The 26,686-nt window shown below is 38.3% G+C and overlaps 1 protein-coding gene across 2 annotated transcripts in view; it reads left to right on the forward strand.

The window, feature by feature from the left end:
- The window catches only part of SCFD2 (sec1 family domain containing 2), a 175,215-nt gene that overhangs the window by 17,600 nt on the left and 130,929 nt on the right, over positions 1-26,686 (forward strand). The window contains exons 3-4 of one of the 2 annotated variants that reach the window (XM_085223150.1): positions 10,653-10,777; positions 24,562-24,737. In XM_085223150.1, coding sequence (XP_085079276.1) covers positions 10,653-10,777; positions 24,562-24,737 — 301 coding nt within the window. Of the gene's footprint in view, positions 1-10,649; positions 10,778-24,561; positions 24,738-26,686 lie in introns of both variants that reach the window. The other variant, XM_085223149.1, reaches the window with a different exon arrangement.

The raw sequence follows: 26,686 nt of genomic DNA on the forward strand, positions 1-26,686 counted from the left end.
TAAATAATTAATTCTCAAATTTTATTGTAATACAACTCACCTGTGGGACCAAAACATGTCAAATTTTAACAGTCTGATTTAGTGTCTGTTATCTAAGAAGCGAGGAGGGAAGGAATTCAGCCTTTAACAAAAAGCTCTAGGTAAACAGAGCAGCTTCTGGGGCAGTTTGGGATTGCTGGGCTCGCTGTGTTTCTAAGAACCTTCTGACTTGTTTGTTTTTTAAGTTCTCCCATGCTCTGCTGATAACAGAAAGCATATTTCTCTCTGGTTTGGGGTGTAGTTGTCAAGGTTTTATTGGAACAAAATGGCTTACAGGAAACATAGCGGTTTTGCAACTTAAATTACAATGTTGTTTTAAAAGCTGTTTTGGGATGATTCTTTCACAATCCTTACCTGTCTCAAATAAGCTTGTGATTTTTTTTTATTCATTTATTTTTTAAGAAAAAACAACACAAAAACAAAAATAACTTTTGCTTCTACATCTGTAGAAAGTTCTGTCCCTTACTTCATAAGCTTCATTGTAGGATGAATCAGTGTTATGCTCTCATGATGACCAGCGGTAATTACTGATTTATTCTCTCCCTCCCCTTCTTGTGTTTTTTTGTTCATTTGCTTGTTTGTTTTAAAACTGTATCAGTTATTCCCTTCATATCCTAAATATTTATATTTAGACACAGAGGTCATTCCTCATTCTCTTTGCCACAGCTGCTGTACTGAGGAAAAGCTGAAAGAAGAAGTGCTAAAATCTGCACGAGTTCTGTGTCATTACCTGTGATTGCCTGATCAAACAGCAAGTCAGTTTATTCTGATTCTTAGTTTTTCCTGCAAGTGAAATCTATGGCATTTCTCTTGCACGGTATAAATAATCTAGGCACGTTTAATTAAAAAAAATCATAGGTCAGATGAGTAGAAATTTAATTAAAGCCACAATTTTTAATACATAAAATATATTTTTCAACAGATTTCCTGTTAGCATCTTCCTAATGACCTGCTTTAAGAAGCTCTTCTAGTTTGTTACTTTGCTACTTCCCACTATATATAATCAGCATGTAATATAATTTAGATAATAGTTTCGATCTAATTTTTGTGATTGGTATTGTCTTCAGATTCTGTTGGTCTCCAACAGATTGGAATATACTAGTGCATAGAGTTAGCAGTACAAAAATTAAAATCTATCATTACATACATATCCTGTCTTTTAAAAGTACTAAAGAGAAATTTTTTCTCTTATTATGAAAGTCAAAAACGTAGTTTTGCCTACTGAGTATATCTGAGATTTGCTTTTAATTATTGGAAATCTGTGGCTAGAATTAGTTCGAACAAACAAATTATTGACTTGCTTTGGACATCTCTGAAATGCTGCATAGCTCCTCTCAGTTCAGTCAGCAAATAATGAGCTGATGCAGATAGTCCTGGTTGTCTGTCTCGTGGATGCTAATGCTAGAAATGAGGTATAAGGAAATGCTGATGGAATGAGCTTGGTGGACTTGCTCCTTTACTCAAGTCTCCATTTTTATACCTACATATAAAAGTTTTTTAGGTAAAATTTCCTCTGTAAAGTCTTGGTGTCACCTCCTCAATTAAGCAAAGTGACCTGCTCTAGTAAGATAATTCTGAAGACATGGTTGGCTTAAAACACTTGTGGTTATTTTTTTGTGTGTGTGATTCTGTTTTAAAATATTTGTCAGCCAAGGCTTGTTACTTTTATTCCTTTGCCTCTCTGACAGACTCTTGTCTGTTTTTTGTTGTTGTTTGTTTTGGTAGCGTGATTTAAAATTGCTGTTCGCAATGTAGAAAAAATGCTAATTTAAAATAAAACCTTATTCATTGTTGAGGCAGAAAAGTCGGTGCGTTAGCAGCACCCCCCTGGCCTTTAGTGAATCAATTGTTTTATCAATCAAATTATGCTCATATAAGTTAACTAATTAACTTAATCTTGATGTGACACAGCCTTCCTTGAGTATATGCAGAAAAGAGAGTGAGGAATGAAGGGTCTGTATAAACACCACATGCAAAGGCTGAAGTTATCAGCCTACCATTAGCCCTTTATCTAAGAGGCTCTTGGCATATAAATCAAACAATAACTTCTTAGTTTTGAGTTGATGCCAAAGTACACATCCACAGTTGAGTCTACAGCAGATTACACCCACCAAATGGTTTGAAGGCTCAAAGTGAAACTGGGAAATAATCTTTAAATTATTCAGGTACACATTTAAGCTTTTAAATATTGGCCAGCAGACATTTTCTTAGTATCATTTTCAAGTTCTAAGCATAAAAATCAGTGTACAGAAGGTATTTTAACAAACTTCTAAGTGAAGATTTGAGCATAATATTCTAAGCTGAATGGCTCTGAAGAGCTTGGCTTTAAAAGCAGTTTCCTGTATTTTGCCATGTAGCAATAAAATTACTCATCTGTCGTGAGGGTGGTAATTTCCAGTGATCCTCCTGCAGTTTTCTGCAAGCACAATACCAAGATCACGTTATTTTCCCCTTTTTCTTATTTTTTTGGTGCATTGGAAAATAGCTCAAGTTTACGCTGTCTTGAGGTGCTGAGCAGTTTTGCCAAATATGAATGTTCAATTGCAGAACTATAATCTGATGTTAAGAGCCATTTTGAAACTTCAAAAACTTTTCATCTAAGAGTACTCTTAGAAATATGAAGTATTGATCCATTCTGGTGTGACAAACTCAGCATGTGTAATTAACCTTGATCTGGAAAAAAACGTTTTCTGTTTTTTATGTTTTTCTTAAAGAAGGCATTGCTGCATGTTACATTGAACACATATTGTTTAGAAAATCAAGTGTATCTTCTCTGGGCATGCATAAATACAGAGTAATGCTACAGACTTGAGTCCTGAGCATACTTACAGCTGTTTCTATATAGAATACTGTAGGTAAGTTATATTAGATCTATTTGGTCGCTTCCAAAACAGAGAGGAAGAGCTCCTTCTTGCCCTTAACATGCCTGAGTCAGCTCAGCACCCACAGCCCCATGGCACCTACCCACAGCACAGGGACTGTTCAGGGCTGGAGCTGTGAGTGGGACCTACGGCGTGACACAACTGAGACTTGGCTATGCCTCCTTGTGCTATCCTGCTGGCTTGCACACTTAGGAATGTGCAGCATGTTCAGCGGGGTCTTGGCATGGCTGTTGGAAGCAGGAGAGGAATTGAGGAGAGATGGTGTCTCCTGATGAATGGTCCCTTGCTCCAGACTCATGGCCAAACTGTGTCTTATCATATTCTCATTCTTCACTTTATCAGAATTTGAAGGACATATTGCCAGCAGCTGGGTTGCTCTTTGCCTTCCATACAACTGTGGTGTTGGCTTTTTATGCACTGCACACTGAGTGTAGGCATTATATCTCTTTAAATATCTCTTTAAATATTTAACATGGTGGGACAGCTCGCATGACTGGAATGTTGTCATGGAGGGCTATGTGCTTTTTAGGAAAGATCGGCTGGCTAGGCGGGGTGGTGGAGTTGCTCTTTATGTGAGAGAGCAGATAAAATGTATTGAACTTCACTTGGGGGAGAGTGATGTAGTGGTGGAGAGCTTATGGGTGAGAATCAAGGGGCAGGCTGGTAAGGGTGACACTGTTGTGGGTGTGTACTACAGGCCCCCTGATCAGGATGAGGAGGCTGATGAGGCCTTCCATAAGCAACTGGATGTAGCGTCACGTTCCCAGGCACTGGTGCTTATGGGGGACTTCAATTATCCAGATATTTGCTGGACGACCAACATGGCCAGGCACGCATGGTCCAGACGGTTCTTGCAGTGCGTTGAAGACAACTTTCTGATGCAGGTGGTGGAGGAACCGACGCGGGGAGGGGTGTTGCTGGACCTTATTCTCACCAACAGGGATGGACGGGGGATGCTGAGAAGGCAGAGATACTGAATGCCTTCTTTACTTCCGTCTTCAGTGAAAAGGCTCTCCCTCAGGTTTCCCACACCCTGGAGGTTAGTGAGAGGATCTGGGGAATGGGAGACTTCCCTTTAGTCAGCAAAGAGGATGTGCGTGAGCGCCTAGGCAGTACTAAGGTCCACAAGTCCATGGGACCTGATGGGGTGCATCCACGTGTGCTGAGGGAGCTGGCGGAGGTCATTGCCGAACCACTCTCCATCATTTTTGAGAGGACAACAGGGGAGGTCCCTGAAGACTGGAGGATAGCCAATGTCACTCCGGTCTTCAAAAAGGGCAAGAAGGAAGATCCAGATAATTATAGGCCTGTCAGCCTCACCTCTGTCCCTGGAAAGATGATGGAACAGCTTGTGCTGGGAGAAAAGGAGGTTATTAGGAGTAGTCAGCATGGGTTCACCAAGGGGAGGTCGTGCTTGACCAACCTGGTGGCCTTCTATGACGCTGCCACATGCTGGGTGGATGGGGGAAGAGCGGTAGATATAGTCTACCCTGATTTTAGAAAGGCATTTGATACTGTCTCCCACGACATCCTTATAACAAAGCTGAGGAAGTGTGGGATAGACAAGTGGACAGTGAGGTGGGTTGAGAACTGGCTGACTGGCAGAGCGCAGAGGGTCGTCGTTGGTGGTGCAGAGTCTGGCTGGAGACCTGTAACCAGTGGTGTCCCCCAGGGGTCTGTGCTGGGTCCGGTCTTGTTCAACATCTTCATCAATGACCTTGATGAGGGGATAGTGGCCACCCTCAGCAAGTTTGCTGATGATACGAAGTTGGGAGGATTGGCTGACACGCCTGAAGGCTGTGCTACCATTCAGTGAGACCTGGACAGGCTGGAGAGCTGGGCGGTAAGAAACCGGATGAGATTCAACAAAAGCAAGTGTAGGGTCTTACACCTAGGGAGGAATAATTGCATGCACCAATACAGGCTGGGGGATGAGCTGCTGGAGAGGAGCTCTGCAGAGAGGGACCTGGGTGTCCTGGTGGACGACAGGTTGGCCATGAGCCAGCAGTGTGCCCTCGTGGCCAAAAAGGCCAATGGCATTCTGGGGTGCATTAAGAAGAGCGTGTCCAGCAGGTCGAAGGAGGTGATCCTCCCCCTCTACTCTGCCCTGGTAAGGCCTCATCTGGAGTACTGTGTCCAGTTCTGGGCTCCCCAGTACAAAAAAGACAGGGATCTCTTGGAAAGAGTCCAGCGGAGGGCCACAAAGATGGTGAAGGGCCTGGAGCATCTCCCCTATGAAGAAAGGCTCAGTGAACTGGGTCTGTTTAGCCTTGAGAAAAGACGACTGAGAGGGGACCTGATCCAGGTTTATAAATATCTGAGGTGTGGCAGCCATAGCGGTGAGGCCAGTCTCTTTTCAGTGGTACGTGGAGACAGGACGAGGGGAAACGGACATAAGCTGCAGCATAGGAAGTTTCGCACGAATGTGCGTAAGAACTTCTTCATGGTGAGGGTGACGGAGCACTGGAACGGGCTGCCCAGGGAGGTTGTGGAGTCTCCTTCTCTGGAGATATTCAAGTCTCGCCTGGACGCCTACCTGTGCGACCTGGTGTAGGGAACCTGCTTTGGCAGGGGGGTTGGTCTCGATGATCTCTAGAAGTCCCTTCCAACCCCTACAATTCTGTGATAATGTGAGTTATTGTAAGGGATATATTGGCAGAGCACTTACTTCTTTTAGCAGCAGTTTGGTTTTGGGCAGCTTTGTGGTATTAATGAAGCTCTAATTTAATCTTTATTGACCTTTTCCCTCCTTGTTTCTTCGTGTGAAAATACACGAAGATAGCTGAGTTGTAAAGCTGTGTAGGTATAGAATGAAGGTTTTGCTGATACAGTAACCACAGAGTCTATCCCTTGGTGATACTATCGCAATTATCCTTGATTTTTTTTTTTTTAACTGTAAAAATGAAAACATAACTACTTTGCTATGCCGAAATGCTTACCAATTAATTTTTGATACTCACTCAGTGTTATTTTTTGTCATATACTCTTGCATCAGCAAGTTGCTCTTCAAAATCCTGTCTCCAAGTGCAGAAATAAGCACATTTGGTTGGACAAGAATGTTTGACTACTTTTCATTTGGTTAAATATATGTGCTGATTGAAGAAACATGTTACCAAGTGAATTTTATAAATACTGACTGTCCTAGTGGTAGATCTGAAAACAAAACTGTAAATGTAGAATGCTCTGTTAATGAATGGGCCTATTTTCTCCTATGTCTTAATGCTTCTTGACCTGCTCTTACTTTAGTGACTGTGAGGACTATGTTGTATTAATTTACTAATCTTTCTGCACTAGTGTACTTTATCTTTCTGAACGAGTGGTGTGAAGCAAGCAAAATACCATTTCAGCCAATTTACAATTGTGGTGTGCATGGGGCACCCTAGGGTTCTAAGTCCTGTACATTCTGTCCTTGCTTTTAGATTTGTGTCTTCCATGTGAGAATTTGTTCTGCACTGACCAGCGCTTGGTTTTACCAATTTCCAGACTACTGCTTCCATCTTATTGATAGTACATCCCAGTGTTACTAGCCTCCCTCTGCTTTCTCCAAATGTGTTCAAGATGAGTAGCTGAATAGCTTTGAGAATAAGCTTGCATACAATAACAGATATTATGTCTTTCAAATAATCCTGACAGTACTACCCATTCACTAGTTCAAAAGAGTAAATCACAGTTATCTTATCAGATATGCATTTGATTGCCAACCTGTAAATGGCTTGACCAAGTAAGTGCAGGGATTCCACTTTGAAAATTGGCATACCAGAAGTAGGAAAGTTGCATCTTCTAGGTGTCTAGTTTTTTCTCTCTCCTCTTGTAACACTTTTTTGGTGGTGGCTGAACGAGAGAGATATTATTTGCAGTTGAATTTTAATTAACTTTAGTACAATAAATGGCTCATTAAAACAATGTAATGTTTATGTATGAGGGGAAGGTAGAAATTATCAGATGTCTGTCAAAAACTTTGCTCTCTGCTTATCAAATACTTCAGTTAGGTCTTACAGGGATTTTGAGAGAATACAGCCTTATCTCTGGATAAAAACATCATGTTTTTGTTTAATAAATTTTCAGTTTCACCAGTTTCACAAGATATCTACCATACTTGTTCTTACTGTATTCTGTATTTTTCTAAGTGTGAAATTTTTATCAATGTAATTTGCTATTCTGAAAGATTTGTAGTTTCCTTTTTAGATGTAAAAAGTGAATATATATATATATATGATATTTATATTATATTATATATATTCACTGTTTATGTAAAAAAAAAATAAAATATATATATATAATATTTTTATTTATTTATTTGGAGGTGCCAGACTTCAAATGTGCTTGATCTACTTTCTCTTCAGATTTTTACTTAGCTTTTCATTTAGATTTCAAATTGATGTAAAACATTACATATTATACGTTATGTATAGCATATAATGTACATTCTATATAAATATCTTATGCTAATTATGTATTATACTAGATAGTACCTAAACTGCAAAGTATTCTCAAAAGCAGTAGGAAGAAAAATGTCATCAGAAACTGGATGAATTACACAGAGATCCAAGCATACATGAGCATGGTTGAGCCTCGTCTGCTTTTAGACTCTACAAGAGTTTGGCTGTTTTTCATGTGGAAAAGCAACCCTCAGGGATCATGTAAACTTAGGTCTTTGGCTCTAAAGGAAACATTCTGGGGTTAGAGGAAGAGGAATTGTGGAATTATGTGTGTCCTCAGCGCTTGCAGATGACACCAAACTGTGTGGTGTGGTTGACATACCTGAGGGATGGGCCATCCGGAGAGACCTAGACAGGCTTGAGCAGTAGAGCCAGGAGAACCTCATGAGGTTCAACAAATCCAAGTGCAAGGCTTTGCACCTGGGTTGTGGCACCCCCCACTATCAGTGCAAGCTGTGGGATGTAAGGATAGATTACCCCCCTGCCAAAAAGGCGGGGGGTACTGGTAGATGACAAACTAAACATGAGCCAGCAGTGTGCCTTTGCAGCCCAGAAAGCCAACCATATCCTGGACTGCATCAAAAAAAGTGTGGCAAGCAGGGCAGGGGAGATGATCCTGCCCCTGTACTTTGCACTGGTGAGATCTCACCTGGAGTACCACAACCAGATGTGGAGTCCTCAGTACAGAAGAGACATGGACCTGTTGGAGCACATCTAGAGGAGGGCCACCAAAATGATCCAAGGGATGAACACCTCCATTGGGGGTGTTCAAGACCAAGTTGGATGGGGCTCTAGGCAACCTGGTCTAGTACCAAATCTGTAGATTGGTGGCCCTGCCTGTGACAGGGGGTTAGGAACTTGATGATCCTTGGGGTCTGTTCCAACCCAAGTGATTCTATGATTCTATTCTATGATTCTGTGATGGAACGCTTTCCATATGAGCACCGGCTGACAGAGCTGGGGCTGTTCAGCCTAGAGGACAGAACTCTCTGGGAGACCTCTTAGCAGCCTTTCAGTGTCTAAAGGCGGGTTGTAAGAAAGAAGGGGACAGACTTTTCAGCAGGGTCTGTTGTGACAAGACAAGGGGAAATGGTTTCAAATTGGCAGAGAGGAGATTTAGATTAGATAGAAGATTTTTACCACTAGGGTGGTCAGGCACTGGCACAGGTTTTCCAGAAAGGTTGTGGATGCTCTGTTCCCTGGAGTCACTCAAGGTCAAGCTGGACAGGCTCTGAGCAGCCTCATCCAGCTGTAGGTGTCCCTGCTCATTGTATGGGAGTTGGACTAGAAAATCTAGAATCTATAAAAGTTTACTAAACAAAAAGCCATCCTGCTTCCCCCAGAATTTTGTGTGTGACTTGTTCTTACTTCTTATAACTTAAAATATTTACTCTATTATTTTGATTTTTATTCTTGTTTATAGTAGTAGCGCATGGACCAGCCAAAAGAGGGTCTTGTAGTAGGGATTATACATGGATGTGCACACTTCTTTCAGAGCCCTTGTAGTCGAAATAGATGGGGCTAGCCAGCCCCTGGCAAGGAAGGGAGAGCAGCAGACAAGGACAGGCAGAGAAGTGGTGCTTCCTCACAATGTTGTGTTTCTGACTTACTGAGGAATATAGATGCTCCTATGCTGAGCTAACCATACTTCAACATTTGCTAAATATTTTTATGAAGTACATGAGTGAGAAAAAATGAGACACTAAAAACTTGTGCAAAATCTGGGAGACTTTTGTTTCAGTTTCTGTTGTTTGTTTTAAAATCAACCCATGGTGTCTATGCTTACGTGAGACTCTACTTGTATTTATGGTGATGAAGAGAATTAGTAAAGGAGAATGGGCTAAAAGGTTGGAGAACAGAAAATTATATTTCTTTCAAATGGAAAAAATGTATTTAAAAAATGAGATTCCTGCTGTTTTAGACCTGATTCTTGATCTGTGTAATCTCTGGATTTAGAACTGCTTGATCAGGAAGGGATTAGTTAACAGGCAAAGAGGTGGCCTCTTGCAATCTAAACTTCAGGCATGCTTGTAAATGACAATGAGGCATGCCCTGTAGGTGCAGTGTGAACAGGGTCAGCAGGCTGAGGTAGCAGTGATGCTGGGTGAGTAGGACTGAGTCAGGATAAGTGTGTATATAGAGTCTGTAAAAACAACATACCCAAGGATCCATTACTTTAAAGAGACTCTATTAAAGAAATGTAACACTCGGTTAGGTCATTTGATCCCCTGGTCTGCTTTTTCAGGATTCTGCTGCACAGGGTGCTTTCCTGCTTTACTAAATTCACTTTTTAAAGTTTTGTGTGATTGGTATTGCACACACTGCTAAACATAGCTATGCATTACAGCCATGCCATTGCAATGCAACATGCATACAGCTTCTCTGTAACAGGTAGCAAGTGAGTTGGGGGCGGGGATTCTGTGAAACAGATCCTGCTTTTGGCATGTTTATAAGCATGTTATGAATTACACAAAAAACATATTCAGGAGTTAAATGTCTCCTGGGGTGAAAATAAGGGAGGTTTTCCTAAGGGGAAAAAAAATTCAACGCAGTTAATCCCAATTAACTTTAGCTTCAGGCGAGGGGTTTTGCTCCCTTCTCCTCCCCCTTCCAGAGGAAACACTGAATTCATTCACAAAAACAAGAAATGCAGTGTCCTGGATGAAGCAGGACACTGACGGAGTAATGACTGCAGATGAGCCACACAAATTGATGTGCGTCTGTCTGAAGATTAGCAACAGCAGCAATAAAAAGGAAATCTGTAAATACAGAAACTGTAATAGCAGTTGCATTCTGCTGTGGATTATTCATTATATGTAAGGAGAATCCATAGAACCCAGAGTGGTGGTAGTTCTTCAAATCATACCAACAACCTCCAGCACTGGAAGTATTGCTTTGGGCCTTTAAACTCTTGCAGGAAAGTCACAGCCCATCTGTAGACCGTACTTTGCATCGCTTTTTGATAACTGAAGAACTTTGGACTATTTTTTATATTCCTGTGGTTGAACAGTAGTGCTTACACGGGAGCTAACATGCTTATTTTGTTTTATTATATGTGGACTCTTAGCCTTAAAATTGGTAGCAAGAAATTCTAGATGTTTTATTGTAAAAGTGTAGTGACTGTTTTGCTAAGAAAAAACAAGCTTTTATATTGCATTACTTTTGTTTGTGCCCTGCCCACCTCAGAAGAGTTGCTAAATAGAAGCACTCATCTTAAAATATAAATGTTGTCTTAAGCTTATTCCATTATTCCAGCAGTGTTTAATGTAACCCTGTCATTTTCTAATAGCAGTCCAGCTGCCAAGGCTCTTTGGGAGTCCTTCATGAACCTCAAACAGAAGGAAGCTGTGATGGAGGCCAGGAGACACCTGGTGGAAGCTGCAAGCAGAGAAAATTTGCCCATTAAAATGAGCATGGGTGAGTAGCATGGCATACCCTTCCCTGCACAGTAGTAACATAGAAGGTGACAGCTGCTCTTCTTCCATTTAACCCTCTTGGGGAAAGCCTATGTCCACCCTCAGATTTGAGGTGGTGTACTGTTATACTACAGAATCTTCCTGGTATAGAAAGGGGAAGAAAATGTTTGCTAGAGCTCAGGTTCATGTTTTAAATGCAGTAGCAATAATAAGATTGGAGTTCTGTGAAGGATTTTAAAGCCATGCTATTGTTTAGCATTGTTGCTTGTCTTTGTTCTGTAAAGAATGAGAATTTCGGTATTCTTAAGAAGTCAGCAGGATACGCATCCTTGGCAAGCAGAAGTTTTATGTGGCTACTGGCCTAATGAAATCTGTACAGATCTTGTGTTTAATTATGTTATCTAGGTAGTGAGGCTTGTGTAATATAAGGCTGCCTGGATCAAGAGAGTTTAAGCTGAAAATGATGTCTGGGCACTTTTTAAACCTGATAAACCTAAATTCTTCAAAATATTAGAAATATAGAATATCAACAATTACTTTCAGTATTTTTTAGTGTTTTTTAGTATTATTCTAACTATGTGCTATACTTAGTGAAATGCAAGAACTACTGTAAAGTTAGGCTTATTAAAACAATGATATGGCTCTATACCTTATTTTTTTTTCTTATGGAATAAGAGTAATAGGCGTTTGTCTCAGACTCCAGTGTTTACTGCCAAGATACTGTGGAGAAATTAGATGTACAGCCAACTTGTGAACTCTTAACAGCTATAAGATTTCATATATTGCAAATACGTAGAGCATACATTTATTAGATTATTAATCAGAAATACTAGATGTGTAATCAGTAATTCTATAAACTGTTCTAAAGAAATGGAAAAAATGGAGAAGGAGCAGCTATGAGAGAGTTATTGCAAATTAACCTAAAAGAGAGGAGCACAGTCAATGATAAAATTGTCCTTAAATTTTCTCTGATAATGTCTGATTATTCACTGTAGTAACATTAAATGTCTTTACATTTCATATGCCTCTGAAAAAAAAAATTACTGTTGTTGGAATTCAACTTTTTTTTAAAAGTAATTGCTTCCGATCTCTTGAGACAATGATCTGTCAACCACCTACAGTTCTCTGTGTGAATGACTAAATCAGCCACCCTTTCCATGTGGCCTCTTCGTATGTTATCCATTCATGGCTGTAATAACCTTGGTCCTTAATCATGTTAACTTGTACTCATCTAATGGCAGCCTAAATGTCTGATGTAAACTGACTCTATGTAGTGCTATGTAGAACCATCTAACGGGTGGTGATGAAACAAACTTCTGATGCTATCATTTTTGAGACTTACTTTTGTTTGGAGGATGCAATATAGGTTAAGGTATTAGCAGATATTAGTAGTTATTATTAGTAATTAGTAACTTAGTAATCACTGTCGAAATTTGGCTTTGTGAATTGCTTATTTTATGTTAGAATCATAACTCATTCTAACACAGTTAATTTTTTTAACTGAAATTCACATCAAGATGTCACTTTGTCCAGTGACACGTTTAAGAATGATGTATTAGAACAGATCTACATCATTAATGTTCATTACTCATCTGTCATGCTACAGAACATCTTAAATCTGTCAGAAAAGCTGGAAATGAAGTTGATTATCAGTGATTTCTTTTGCTGAGAAGAAAGGCTGTTCTGTGGACTGCTCTGGTTCTGGTTGTTGTGTTTAATTGAAAGGCTGCTTGCTTCCGCTGTGACTGTGTTATGAGGCAGCGCTGGCTGAAAAGAGGGGAAGTGCTTTCAGTGTTCCTACTCTGTGCTTTTACTTGAGTTATTTTGAGTTTATCTCAGGTTTTGCATAACCTTGATTGCACACTGGTTTTCCCAATACTTGGAGTTCCATTTTCTGAGTCTTGTATGGCCCTAACATTAAGTGTCACAAATACATTTTCTAGCATAAAAATTCCTTCATACTCTCTTTACTAAGACCAGTTGTGTTGTGTCAGAGTGTTTTCCTTGCTGGTTTTTGTTTGTTTGTTTGTTTTGCTGGCTTTTCCCTGGAAATAAGGAGTGAATTATGTTTGAAAACAAAGCTTTAAGTTTCATTTGGTGTAGTGAGCCCTCCTGCAGTGGCCACCTGGCTGAAAGCTGCATCGTGTGTGATGCTGGCAGAGCAGGAGTCCTGTGCAGCAATGAGAAACCCAATCCTATACTGTTTCAGTATTTTTGGAGCAAATTAAATTCTGTTTGCTTTCTGGGCTTTGATGGCCTGTGCTTGCCATGCTTTCCCTGCAAATAATGGATGTAAGGTTCTGATTTGCTCTTTCTATACTTTGCCGTACATGGCAGGAGATTTACCGTTTGAAGGAGGATCCAGAGCTTAAGCATAATCTTTCTTGAAGAGACCCGCTGTTGAAGAGGACACATCATCTTCTCCCATTTCCCACAGATATCTCTTCTAGGCTATGGAGAACTCCCCTGTCTTCTTTTAAAGGCAGCAGAGATGGACAGATAAGTTCTGAGGAAGGAAATCAACAATTCTGACTGTATTTTTTTAATCCGAGCAGATTGGACTGCTGGTTTCAGGTGCTCTTGATTTACATATTCCTTATATTAGTTGTATCTACCAAAGGAGTGGTGGGCAAAGTCTGGAAGTCCTGTCAACTATTTCAAAATAGTTTAGTGTAAAAAAATGTTGGCTGAAGATAGGAAATGCAGAGTTGGCAACATTTTGTGGAAAAGCCTGTGGATGGACTCTTGGAGCAGCTCCAAATGTAAGACTATCTCTGTGGCATTTATAAACAAACTGCAATTTTTCTTATGCTGAAACAGTTTTACACTCAGGTTTTCAGGTGGGCAATTAAGTGTTCTTGTATGACATTCAAGACAGAGTTGCATGTGTTTTATTTTCCCTTCTTTTATTTATATATAAGAAAAGCAAGAGTTTTGTGTCATTTCGGTTTGTGAGTGAAAGAACTGCATTGCCTTTACAAAATTTAATGAATGACATCGATGAGCAAGCTATTCAGAACTGTTTGCTGGCAGTAAAAACCTTCTTTTTTCCTTCAAAGAAGTCTTGGAAAACAGAATCACAGAGAAAGATAAAGAACAAAGTGATCAGCCACATGACAAACTAGAACACAACCATGAAGCTACTCTGCCGTTTTCATAGGGAACAAAACCTGAGCTCTCTATCTACGTGGTGTATTTTGTTTTCTGAGGTCAAACCTGGAGAAGACAGGCAAAGCACTATTCAGAATTTCAACCAGCATAAAAACTATCACGCTACATGCAGATCAATTCTTATGAAGTACATACCATACTTATGTCATACATAAGTGATATTTAAAGATGCACTTTCCTTTGGAGTTTACTAATGCTGTCATTTTTTACTTTTGTGCAGTGTTTGCTTGGTGCTGCTTACTGTGGGCATTTTTTTGATAAATCTACGTCTTGGAAACAGCCTTAACCCTTTTAGCTATCCATAGTTGCCTGTTTTGACAGTGTGTTTACATGTAAACAGTAGGTGGAGCTGTCCTTTGCTAGAAGTCTGCTTAAATAAAGACGTATTAAAATACTTTGGCATAATGAAAACACTGACATTTTATTTTATTGAAAGAATTAAATTTGTTTTTGTAAAGCTCTTTGAAAGAAATTTCAGGAGATCGTTGTAATGGCATTCTGCTGAGATTTATAGTGATTCAAGTGAGACAATAAAGGCATTGCTTATACTTGGCTCTTAAATTAAGGGTCTGCAAGGAGTTCTACTCTGAGCAGCAGCCTGATTAGCAGTACAGCAGAAAGATTGCTGTTTTTTCCACTCCTCTACTTCCAGTTCCCATGTTCATAAGTTTAATGCATATCTTAATTGTCTTCTGAACGTGATCATCCATGAATCTCCTCTTGAAAGCTTTACTGTGAGTGTAGTCTTTGGCAATAATAAAAAGTTTGCTGCAGATGTTCTGTGGTTTTAGAAACACCCTTGCTCTTCTGTTTGGAAAAAACACGGTAAACTTTGGTCAAGCCTGAATTCTTTTATTTGGTTTTACTGGCATGGAGACTGAAAGTTGAAACACTGGTATAGCAACAGAAACAAGGTGCTGTTTGCTGTTACATGAGAGCTTGTTATTAGAATAAAGGCCTTTTTACTTCTTTCCATTTAAACTGTACAAATGCAGTTTTAACAATCAGGCTCACTATACAATTAGCAAAACCTCAGCATCTGTGAGATAAAGAAGGGTACTGTAGCTTTCAATGTCCAGATGTGTGTGGGGTAAACTGGATAGTAAAACTTTTTTGAGTAGAAATAGGGAGATCCTTAAATTTCAATGGAGATAAGAAATAGCATTTTGAAGTAAAAAGATATTTTAAAATGGGTGGGAAAATGCAAGAGAATACCTTATCTAGAAATATACGTATGCTATGTAAGTTCCTGTGGTGTAAGATGGGTAAATGATTCAAGCCCCAATGAAATTGTGAAGTGTGCCATCTGCAGTTAGTAGATGGAAGTGAAGCACAAAACCCTGTGCAGTGTTGTGGAACGGAAATATTCTGGTAGTATGTTATCTTTGATTAAATTACACTTGGCACATGGATGCAGAACTGTTTGGCTGACCTTGGCATTGTTTTTTTTTTTTTTTTTAATATATATGTAGGGATTGTTGTCACAATATTCTTTCTATGTGTCTGGAATTTTTGAATAAAGTTTTTTTTTGGTTTGTTTTGTTTCGTTTTCTTTTTTGCTGTAGACAGTAAACTCAAACACTTAAGTTTAACTTGTGGCCGGGTCTCCTTCTATCTCTGATTGTGATTAAAGTTGAAGATAATTCTTAAAAATTTAGAAGAAAACACCAATGTGTTGCTCTTGCAAATATATCATTTCATTGTTTATGTTCTTTGCTAATGTAATACTGCAAAGCATGTATCGACTTTGTGAAACTTTTCTGTCTTAATACAAGTGTTGTGAAAAGCTACTTCAGTTGCTGATATGATATGATATATTCAGTTGCTGCATTGATATGATACGCAGCAGAAGGAAACATTAATGTACAGGTAAACTCTTTTGAAGTTTTGAAACAAGACTCTAACATAAAAAATCAATAACAATGTTCATTTACAATATATATATCTTTAAGTGAAAAGGAAATTACTTTGTTGTATTAAAGAGCTTATAAATTTAAATATCATTTATTTGCAAATGTGTCCAATTCATTAGAGGGCATGCTTAGTGGATTGTCACAGAAATGAAATGTTGCTCATGATATAGCCATGCCCTAAAAGCCTTGTCAAAGATTTTTAAATGACTGTTTTTAAGAGCATTCAGGCCATGACTCATCACGTAATCTCTTAAGATTATTTTTAATATACATTTTGAAATATTAGAGTCAAATAATTGCCATTGAGAATAATGTAGATTGTCCATTTATCTAATTAATATTTAGTTGTTTAAAAATATAATTGGAAAAGTGTTGGGAAAATAATAGTTTAATTTCATTTGCATAAGCTGTGAATTATAGGTCTCTGAATTAGAAATAGGTGTTGAGGCTAGTCACAAGAATTAGTCAGCTTTTGAATAAATAAAATGGCTTACTGATGTTTTAATTTGCAGAGGTTTTTTTTTGTTTGTTTTTGTTTACAGAAATTGGTAACTGGTATTGTTTTGGGAGATATTGTAAGTTATAGTACTTAATTGTCTGGAATCTGTATTGAGTCAGTGTTTCTAACATTTGTCTAAACATCAACTTTTGCATTGAATAAACCAAATTGCTCAGGAAAAGCTAAAATGCTTCTTTAAGTTTTTGACTGCCTGTTAGTAGTAGGTGTACAATTAGATCCTGCTATGTAGAAACAAGCTGATTATATTTATGTATATACATATATACACACATACATAAAGATAAACATTTGTAAGTTACTAAATAGTGATGCAGCTCCCTGAAAGGAGTAGTTAAATTGTTGTCTTCTGTTCTCTGCTAAGATTTATTTAGTGTTTTTTTTTTCAGATCAACCATAATGACTGTCCTAGCCAAGCAAGAGAATTCCTGGATATGGGGTGGGGAAACACCAATTGCAATGTCCTTGGCATGCAACAAAGCCATGTGGACCAAGGTTTTGCTAAATCTCTGTGGCAGTTGTGGATTCTGTACTAAGTACTATGTTTTGTGCATCCTACAAGACGACAGAAAGGACTTCAGAATTAATGTTAAGAAAAGAGCTGACTAGTCAAAAAGAAAGAAAAAGAGAACAAATTTGAAGTAGCTGGAAGCTGTGTAGGACTAAAGGAGCAAACTATCACAGAGAACAGCCTGACAAAGGATTTAAATAGAATATGTATTGTATGCTAATGTGTTTGCAAATACTGTTGAGTGCTGCACTTTAAGTGGAACATGGCAATACAGTAAAACTGGGTGGCTTGCCCGGTGCTGTTTTTCCATCATAATTGTGTAAGCTTGATGATTCAGTCTTGCAAAGGAGAATTAGTTACACAAAGACGTGTTGACTTACACATGCATGTACTCATACATCATCATGTTTTCCATCTATTTTTATTTGCCTCCCACCCAAAGTGATGTATAGGGTATTCTCAGCTATGGAAGTCTTCCAGAGATGATCAGAGAAATAATCAGTCCTTTTGAATAACCTACCAATTAACAACAACCTCCCTTTGTCTGGGACTACAAGCCAAGAACACAATGAAGTATTCAGTGTCTGAAAACATATGCCTTAGTGCTAAATGAGGACATGTACAAGCCACCTGGAATCCTTTGGGCATATTATTTTAAGACAAATAAGTCAGTTCTTTTTTTTTTGTGGGAGGTTTAGAGCATCCGGGAGATGATGCAACCAAATTTGCAGATTTAAAGTTTCTTTATGGTAGCAGTAAACTACTGTTTTCAAGGGTTACTGTTTCTCAGAGCTGGTGAGTCTCTGGTTGGGATGTGGCCTAGTGTTCTGTGTTTATTGATATGGTAAAAGAGGTGAAGAATAAGGCAACATTTGTGATCATGATACATATTTAGTCAAGATGAAGTGGATTTGAGTAACTCTGGAATGGCAGTACATCCAACTATCGACTCAGTTAATATAGATAGCTTCTATAAGATGCTTAATTCTGACAGGCATCACCTACTTACTCAAACAGCTCTGAAATTTGTTTTGACTTGTGAGAGAGCAAGTGGGAAATATCTCTCTGTCCACTGTCAACAGTGGTTGTTACTTTTGTTGATGCTGATCTAACAGTCAAAGAGGAAAATGAGTGGTAGAGTGCATTTAAAAAAAAAGGGGGGGGGGGCAGAGGGGAATAATGAATTTAAGCTGCTATGAGTTTAAAAACAAAGCTCTGAATGACTGAAAAGCAGAATTTCTAATCCATGTTAAAACACCTAAGTTATCGGTCGTGTTTGTCAAAGCCTTCTGAATATACTGGGGTACATAAAATTATAGGTAATCTATAAATATTAAATTCTAACTGTGGGCCATACTTAGGTATCTGCATTTAAATGCTTAGAACTGAAAAATATTATTTTTATATTAGAGTGCTGTTATTACATTTGTCCCACCTAACAGATTTCTTTATGGCACATAAAATAATTTTGAGAGTAGTAACAGATCTAATATTTGGGCATGGTTTCTGTTTTATTGTTGTGGGTTTTTTTTGTTTTTGTTTTTTTTTGTCAATAGTAACAGTATTGGCAGCAGGTGCCACAGTACTGTGTATGTATATGTGGAAGGAAGGGGGTTTCTAGTTCTGTCTGTCCTTCAGCTTAGTGATACAATAAATGTGAGATCCTCCATTTTTGAACCAGACACTCTCACCTCATGTTCCCACGCACTCTGGCCTCGTCTATCCATGTTGCAGCTTAGGATCATAGAATCATAGTATATACTGAGTTGGAAGATGCCTTCAAGGATCATGGAGTCCAACTTCCAGCTCTACACAGGACCACCCAAAATCCAGATCGTACATCTGAAAGTGTTGTCCAAACGCACCCTGAACCCTAGCAATTGGGACCATGACCACTGGCCTGGAGAGCCTGTTCCATGCCCATCATGCTCTGGTGAAGAACCTTTTCCTAACATCTAGCCTGATCCTCCCATGACATAGCTCTGTGCCATTTCTTTGGGCCCTGTTGCTGTCACCAGAAAGCAGAGCTCAGAGCTGCCCTTCTGCTCCTCTCTATGAGGAGCTGTAGGTGGCTATGAGGCCTCCTTTCATTCTGATCTTTCCTGGGCTTAGCAAACCAAGGGTCTTCTGCTGCTCTGCATATGCCGTGCCCTCTAGACCCTTCACTGTCTTTGTAGCTCTCCTTTGGATAGCTGACAGCTTTACATCTTTTCTGTATTGTGGCGCCCAAAAAAATACACACAGTACTCGAGGTGAGGCTGTACTGGAGCAGGACAATCACTTTCCTTGCCTGGCTGGCAGTGCTGAACTTTTCTCGCTCATTCAAGAATTCACCTTTCTATGCTTTTAACAGTCTCTGCTGTACATGCCTTCAGAGGTGTGACAGATGAGAGGCTCTGCTTCTCTGAAAATCTGTCCATCTGTAGTAACTTGAGAGGCACTGGAAAGCCTGCAATGGAGAGGGAAGAATGGTTGAACTCAAATGCTTGTGCACTGCAGCTATTTCTAAGATGGGAGGAAGAAGGGAAATCAATAGTGACCAGTGAGGAAGGAAGGTAAGCCATAGCTGCTATTAAGTGCCACAGTCCTGCTGGAAGCAGGAAGCAGAGTATTGCTGCTGTTTGATCTGGACTGACAAACTTATCTTGAGATCACTGTAGTGTTTATGCTCATACCTGTAACCGTTGTATTGGATGATACTGCTCCTGCAGTTGAGGAGGGAAGGAAGCTTACAGGTGACCATCAAACTCAGAGCAAATTGGTTTGTGTTCTTGGGAGGTGAGCACGTGCTGCTAGAAATAAGCTTGTCAAATCTGCTTTCAGTCTACTGCAAGGTTTAGTGCTCTTTGGGTACAGAGCTTTACTCTGGAGAAATCAGCCAAGCAGTATCCCCCTTTTCATCTCTCCAAAAAGCTAGGGAGTAGTTGGCATTCTTCTCTTCCTTATTAACAATTTAAGGACTGAATTACTTTTGAAAATAACTAACCAAAAACTAAGATTGAATTGTTCTTATGGTACTTACTCTTAAAGAGTGTTACTGAAACTTCCTAAGAAGTACAAAAACATGTTGAGTTAATAAAAATAACATCTGGAAATTACACCAACACAGAGACTTAAGGGGCGTCATCTGTCCTACTAAATTGCTCTCACTTAGTTTGCAAAATATCCAACTCCCTTGGCAGTACTGTTGCTTCATGGATTTTGCGATCTTATTACATTCCTCAGAAGTATCTGGCATTGCATATGATTAGAGGCAAGCTACTGGGAGAGAGAGATCTGTATTCCTAAGTTTATAGAGGAAAACAATTTATCTGGAATTTTTCAGCTAGTCCAAGGTATTTTCTTATTCATCATGGTTCTGTCAAGTGAGAAATGGACCTTAGCAAAGTGCTCCAGCCAATGAATGTCAGACTGTGCTCTCTCATTAGATTGAACTAAGTTTAAAGCTATGTGTATTTGGCGATTCCTGTAGTCTTGGAAAAGCATCCACTTATTTATTCAATTGGTCACAAAATGTACTTTCCTCTTTACTTGTTTTCTTGTCCCTATGGAGATAATTAACTAAGTGTTAGTTGAAAAAATAAGGACTGTATGTTTGGAAGAGTGCATTGATATTTTTGACCTTTGCTCTTTAGACACCTTGTTCATCCATAAGTCTTTATGTTTAAAAAAACCCAACACTTTGAGACTCTGAATTTTAAAAATTTACTTCTACTGGTAAATCTATCTTCAAAAAATAATTATTTTCTTGATGTGATGCCTGTTTTACAGTACATAGGCTACAGTGTTAATTTAAGATGGAAAAAAGTCATACTGTGGAATTGTCTTCATGTCTATGTATGTGGCTTGTCTAGTTAACTTTTTGTTTAACTTTTGAGGTTAAAGTCTTTCCATTCCACTCAAGCTACTCTTACTACTCAAAAACCCTTACTACTTTAGTCAGATCCTAGTCTTTCTCCCATTACATATGTTCATGTCTTCAAACCTGTAAAGAAGCTATTTTTCACTGTTCCTTAAATATGACTTTTTTTGTCTTCAGGTCAACTGAAATGGTAGACTTAGAACCAGTCTTATCAATAGCCATTTGTTCTATGTGCAACTTGTTTCAAAACTTGCTTCAGTTCACCTGCTTATTTTTTCAGTTCTAATATGGCAACTTTGTTGAAAATACCTGATAATCACTGGTCATTTTCCAACTGTGTATTGCACTGTGGCATGAAAACCAGGGCAGAATAATTAATTTACTTATTGGTTCATGTCTTGATCATTGTGTATTGCCAGAGGAATCCAAATCCTTATTTTCTTTGTTATCCAAATAAGAAAGACTGTATATGTAAAATTTTTGGTTTATCTGATTTCCTTTACACATTCAAAACAAGCTCAGTTTTTTTCCCTGTGTTTCCCAGTGCCTAACCCTACTTTTCTGGGATTTCCCTCTTATTCAGTTTAAACCAAATGAGCTCAAATTAAAACTCGGTTAAAATCATATAATAGTTGTCTATATTTTGGCTTATCTGAGTGGTATCTTCATATTACTAGCCTCTCTGGTCTTCATAAGTAAATCTAAAATAATCTCAGTGAATATATATATTAAAAAAAAAAATATGTATATTTTGCATCTAGCAAGTGTTTGAGTGACCACTTTTATTTGCCTGTGTTTTTTCTTTGTATTTTGGAATTTCATTTTCTTTATTGGGACACCAGTTGCTTCAGGAATGTAACAATATTCTAGAATGTTCCATGCGTATTGCTGTGCTGCTTTGATTCTGTAATACACTCTTACACTGCTGTGCTAAGTTGCTTTTATCTTTCCTTCCCCACTGTCATAATTAAATTCTATTCTATCCTTGCTGCTACTTCCGTTTTATCCACAGTTTATCAAATTGCTTAAGTACAAAGCTGCTTCAACATGCTCATTTTCAGTGTTTCTTGGACAGAATTGGCTCTTCTGTAGTGAGCCTGGTACCTCGCCCATTGTGTTTTTGTGACTTCCAGACATCTAGACGACTTCTTGTAGCATCCAGTTTCATTTCCTATGCTATTCTAATAGTAAAGGTTACTTCTTAGACAGTATGGAATTATTGGTGTTTGTGCAAGGAAGATTATCAGTATCCCCGGGGGAGGTTGAGGTCATATTTCTCTTTCTTCCCAAAAGGAGTGGGTAAAAAATGAACAACCGCCTTGCCAGTGTAAAGTAATCCTCAAGAGTGAAACCTCTGTGCCCACAGAGGCTTGAACTCTGCATAGGTGTAGTACTGTGGAGCAGAGCATGACCATGACAGAGCAAGGCAAGATAATGCTGTTGTCATTCTTTCTGACAGCAGTTGCCATCTTCTGGCTGTGAATCTCTGGATTCTCTTTAGAAAAACAAAAGAACCGTTGATATATAAATATGTAGTTGTCATCTATCTCCTTTTGAATTTATAGGAGTTTTCTGCTATGCTGCAAGACAAAAGGACTTGAAATAGCAGAGGGGCTTTAAAAATAAATAAAAGATTGATTGGGTTGGGATTAAATTAAACTTTGTTGTTGGCCATGTGCTGAAATCTCTCCCTGTGAGCAAGCAGCAGGGAAGGTGATGAGGATTTAGGCCCCATTATTTGTTGAGTACCACCAGTAACTTCTCTGATTTCCTTTTCTGCTATTCCTTACTGGAATAGTTATATGCAACAGGCATATAACTGTCCAGGGAAAATTTTGTGCAGAAATTGGCTGGAGCTCTTGAGCCATGGATTTGAGTACTTCGATGAATATTTTAAATGTTACAGATGAGATGTTGGACTCTTCAATGCCATTAAGTTTTGCTAATGACTTACTAAGGTCAGGGTATTGGACTTTCTTTTGGTGATACTCAGAGGGTGGGAAAGCTTTTCATTATTTTTCTAAAACGGTGCTGATCCAGTGTTGCATCTGGATTCACTTTCAGAAGGGGACAGTACAGAACAAAATTATTAAAAAAAAAAAAAAGATGAAATCAAACTCAAAAGGCCACATTTTACTGTTTTATATGAGAAAACTTCATGTTTTCCCAATTGAAGCAAGCTATCATTTTTTGAATCTGCTACTATATATCACGACTGCTAAAGGTAATAATGTAGTCATTATCGAAGGTGCTGCAAGGCACCATGGGCTGACATTTTCAAATCACCATGTAAATCTGCCTGACACAGCCTTACAAGAAATAAAACACGTCTGAAAGCTCCGATGTTTAGTCTAAAAACACACATGGCTGTGGTTGCCGTTTTAGCCTATGCGGACTAACTGTAGCACCCTTTTGTCAGCTTTCAGGCCTACTGAGTGGTGTCAGCTTGATTTGTGTCTTAATTTGCTGACTTTTTGGTTTGATGCTCTCCGTTAAAATTCACATAAATACTCTGTGTGTTTTTGTTTTATTTAGCAGCTTTGCCTACTCTAAATGTTCCTAGAAAGGCTGCCAGTGATATCTGTGGAGCTAAGAGAAAGCATTTTCAACATTGATGCACTCGTGGATCATTTTCTTTCACTGTGTGTATGATACAGAAAAGATGGAGGCAAATGAAAAGTTTTATAAGCTGATGATATAACCAAATGCAGAGAAGAAACACAGTGTTGGTCATGCAGGATCTTTCCTTTATGGAAAAATAACAAATAAAATGATGAGACTAGTGTAAGACATGAAACACTTCAGCCTAGGGCCTTCGTGGCACTAAAGCTTGTTCTGCTAAGTTAACGGATTCTCCTTGCTCCATCTCGCTTGCCTCTGGTCTTTAGGTCTGCTTTGTTTGACAGTGATAACTCTTTACTGGCAGTGGCTACAAGAAACCAGGAAGCAGTCCAGGACTGGCCTGCAGTCCAGACTTGCAATTAGAATGGTGCTTTAACACCATTTTTCCTTGTGTATTGAAGGCACATGTGATTGGCTGTGATAACTTTCCTGATGAGACACCACAGACTTTCCTCACATAACCTAAGTTAGCAGACTAGCATCAATGTCCCTTTTTCCTTGGAGCAGGTATGATGTCACTTCTAATACAAAATACAAATTGGGCAATTTGTATGGTATTTTAATGTTAGATGGAAAAACTGCTAATTGTGTATTGTTTGTGTGGCCAGAATGACTCCCCTTATGTCCTTCAGTTAAGGAGAGTTCCACAGGCCAATGCAATGATGCAGGTGGTGTTTCTTTTTGAGGGTGAAATTAAGCTTTAATTTATTTTTATTTTTATTTTTATTTTTATTTTTATTTTTATTTTTATTTTTATTTTTATTTTTATTTTTATTTATTTATTTTTGAAGAATGACATATTGACAAATTCTCTTCGGACTTCTGATAAAAATAGATATATTGTAGAAATATTACCCATCATTTACAAGTAGTGGTCAGCTCATTGTCCTTGCTTAAATGAGTCTCCCTATATGTTTGAAAACAGAGAATGGTATTACATCTGTTGTGTATTGTTAAATACCTGCCATATCATGCATCTTAAGCCATAATTTATGTATGAGGCATCCTGACACATTTCTGCTTCCTAAAGCTCCTAGTGACTGCAACAAAGCTAGGATCTTGTCTGTAATGTAGAAAGATTTTAGTTCTCTGTAATTGATAAATTTTAATTTAAAAAAATCTAGGTACACATGTGGTGCTATCAGTATTTGTCACTACTAAGTACTATATCTTGTTTTGCTTTCCACAGGTAGAGTCACCCCAGAACAGCTCAGCTCCTATGTACAACTTTTCAAAAATAATTTCAAAGCTTTGGAGAATCACTGTGGTCTTCTACAGCTTGTGCTGGCTGTAGTCCAGACTTTGAAACACCCTCAGATTTCCAAGTGGGACAACTTCCTAGCCTTTGAGAGATTACTTCTGCAGGTACATACTATGTTAATTTCTTTTTTTTTTCTACTTAAGTCAAAATGTTTTATATATATATATTTTAAATTCCTCTTGAATTTTGTAGCTTGTATTTTTTTTAATGGAGTTTGTAGAATGCATCATTAAGGATTATTGTTAAAATAGAGGAGGAATGGGAACATACATAGTTAATCTTTTATAGTTTTGTCTAGGAGTAATTTTAGAAATGAAAAGGTAAACCCTAAAGGTGAAATATATGAATGATCCAAATTGGATGATTGTTTTATATGTATATGAAATATCATGATGATAAAGCTTCTAGCACTAGATAGGATTACTATTACTGTCATACTGAAGTCACACTTGAGGCAATGGGTTGCATCAAATGCAGAGAAGACTTTATTACTCTGTGTTGCTATGTGAGTGGAAGACTTGTATAATTTACCAAGGAGATGAAAATGTAGTAGAAAATTCCATGCACAAGAAAGTGAAGATTCTTTCATTCAAAAACATCTGCCCTCTGCTTTTCCCACACTCACCTTTTTAAGGCATCCTGTTGGTGGCTACAGTACTGTTGACATACCCTCTGTATGGATTTCTCTCAGCAAGTTAAGAGTTAGTGGTATTTCAAACTGCTACTAACCTTTGGAAACGTTTGGGGAAAAAGGAGGATTTTTTCCAAAAACTTAAGCGTTAATTTTTGCTGAAATCAGAAGCTCAACACTTTTCTCACTGTGCTGTTTCTTCTGCACTTATGTTGGTTTTAGAGGAACCATTTCCTGAAAGATAATTCCTCATGAGGTGAATTCTAATGAAGTTGGAATCAGCCTTAAGTGAAATGTATAGTTTGGACTCCAACAAAATATTTGTTCGGTATAAATTTACTATCCTTTTTTCTTGATATTTAAAACAAACCAACAACTCAACCTTCTGCATGATGTGTGTCAGAAGGATGTAATCTCTGGTTCATTTGGAAGTCCCAGCCTGTGCTTTATAGCCTTCTGGTTGATGAACGTTTGTGGCATTTAGTGGGGAGAAGGGCAAAAGATGCAAAACTTTTAATAGCTCCTCCCTACCTTAATAATAAAAATATTTTGTAAAACAAACAAGCAAAAAACAACAAACCACAGCTGTTCTCCTTTGCTAAGACTGAAATATTTTGAGTAACATATGCAACGTTGTATAGTTAAGAAATCATTGCAGCCTTTCTTTGTTTTTTTTCTGGATGGTAGAGTATGGCATTTTACAGCCCATAGTCCCTTTCCCTCTCTTGCCATGAATCATGTCATGTAGCTCTTCTCAGAAGCTGGATATGTTCCGTCTTAAAACCAATCCAGTGTTAGAATCAAAATAAAGCTGCAAGCTCAGCGTTGTTTTCACAACAGACAACTGCCTGTAAAATAAAATAAAAAATAAAAGAAAACTAAAAACATGTCTTAAATCATCAGGGAGTGGAAGAACAGAGGTAAGAAACAACCAAGCTATATATTTCAGAAAAGAAGAAATGTGTAACAAGCACTCTCAAAATCATACACAGCTTTGGATTATAGCCTCTGCCTTCCACACATCATATTAAGGTAAAATATGTTAGCCAAAACAAACTGTCTGAGCAAACATAATTGTTGCTTAAGACATACTCATTTTCAGTAGTTCAAACAGCAATTACTTTGAATCACAGAATCTGTACAGCATGTATTCTTTTACTGGGTCTGTTTTGAAGATGAAGTCTGAGATGCATGATCTGTTTTTGAGCATGTGGCCTATCTCTGATCTGTTGAGTGGCTTTTGTAGGAAAAGCAGAATACAAAGAGACCCAGAAGATCACAGAGAAATTTTTATTTAAAAAAACAAACTGTAACACTAGGTTGTGAATGGTTAGCACGTAGTGCTCTGCACTAAATTTGGTGCCATGGTAGTGTATTCCAACAGGACTGCTGAAAAATTCTTTAGTGGAATTGTTATATCTC

This window comes from Meleagris gallopavo, chromosome 4 (assembly GCF_905368555.1).
Source record: "Meleagris gallopavo chromosome 4, MGAL_WU_HG_1.1, whole genome shotgun sequence".
Taxonomy (NCBI): Eukaryota; Metazoa; Chordata; class Aves; order Galliformes; family Phasianidae; genus Meleagris; species Meleagris gallopavo.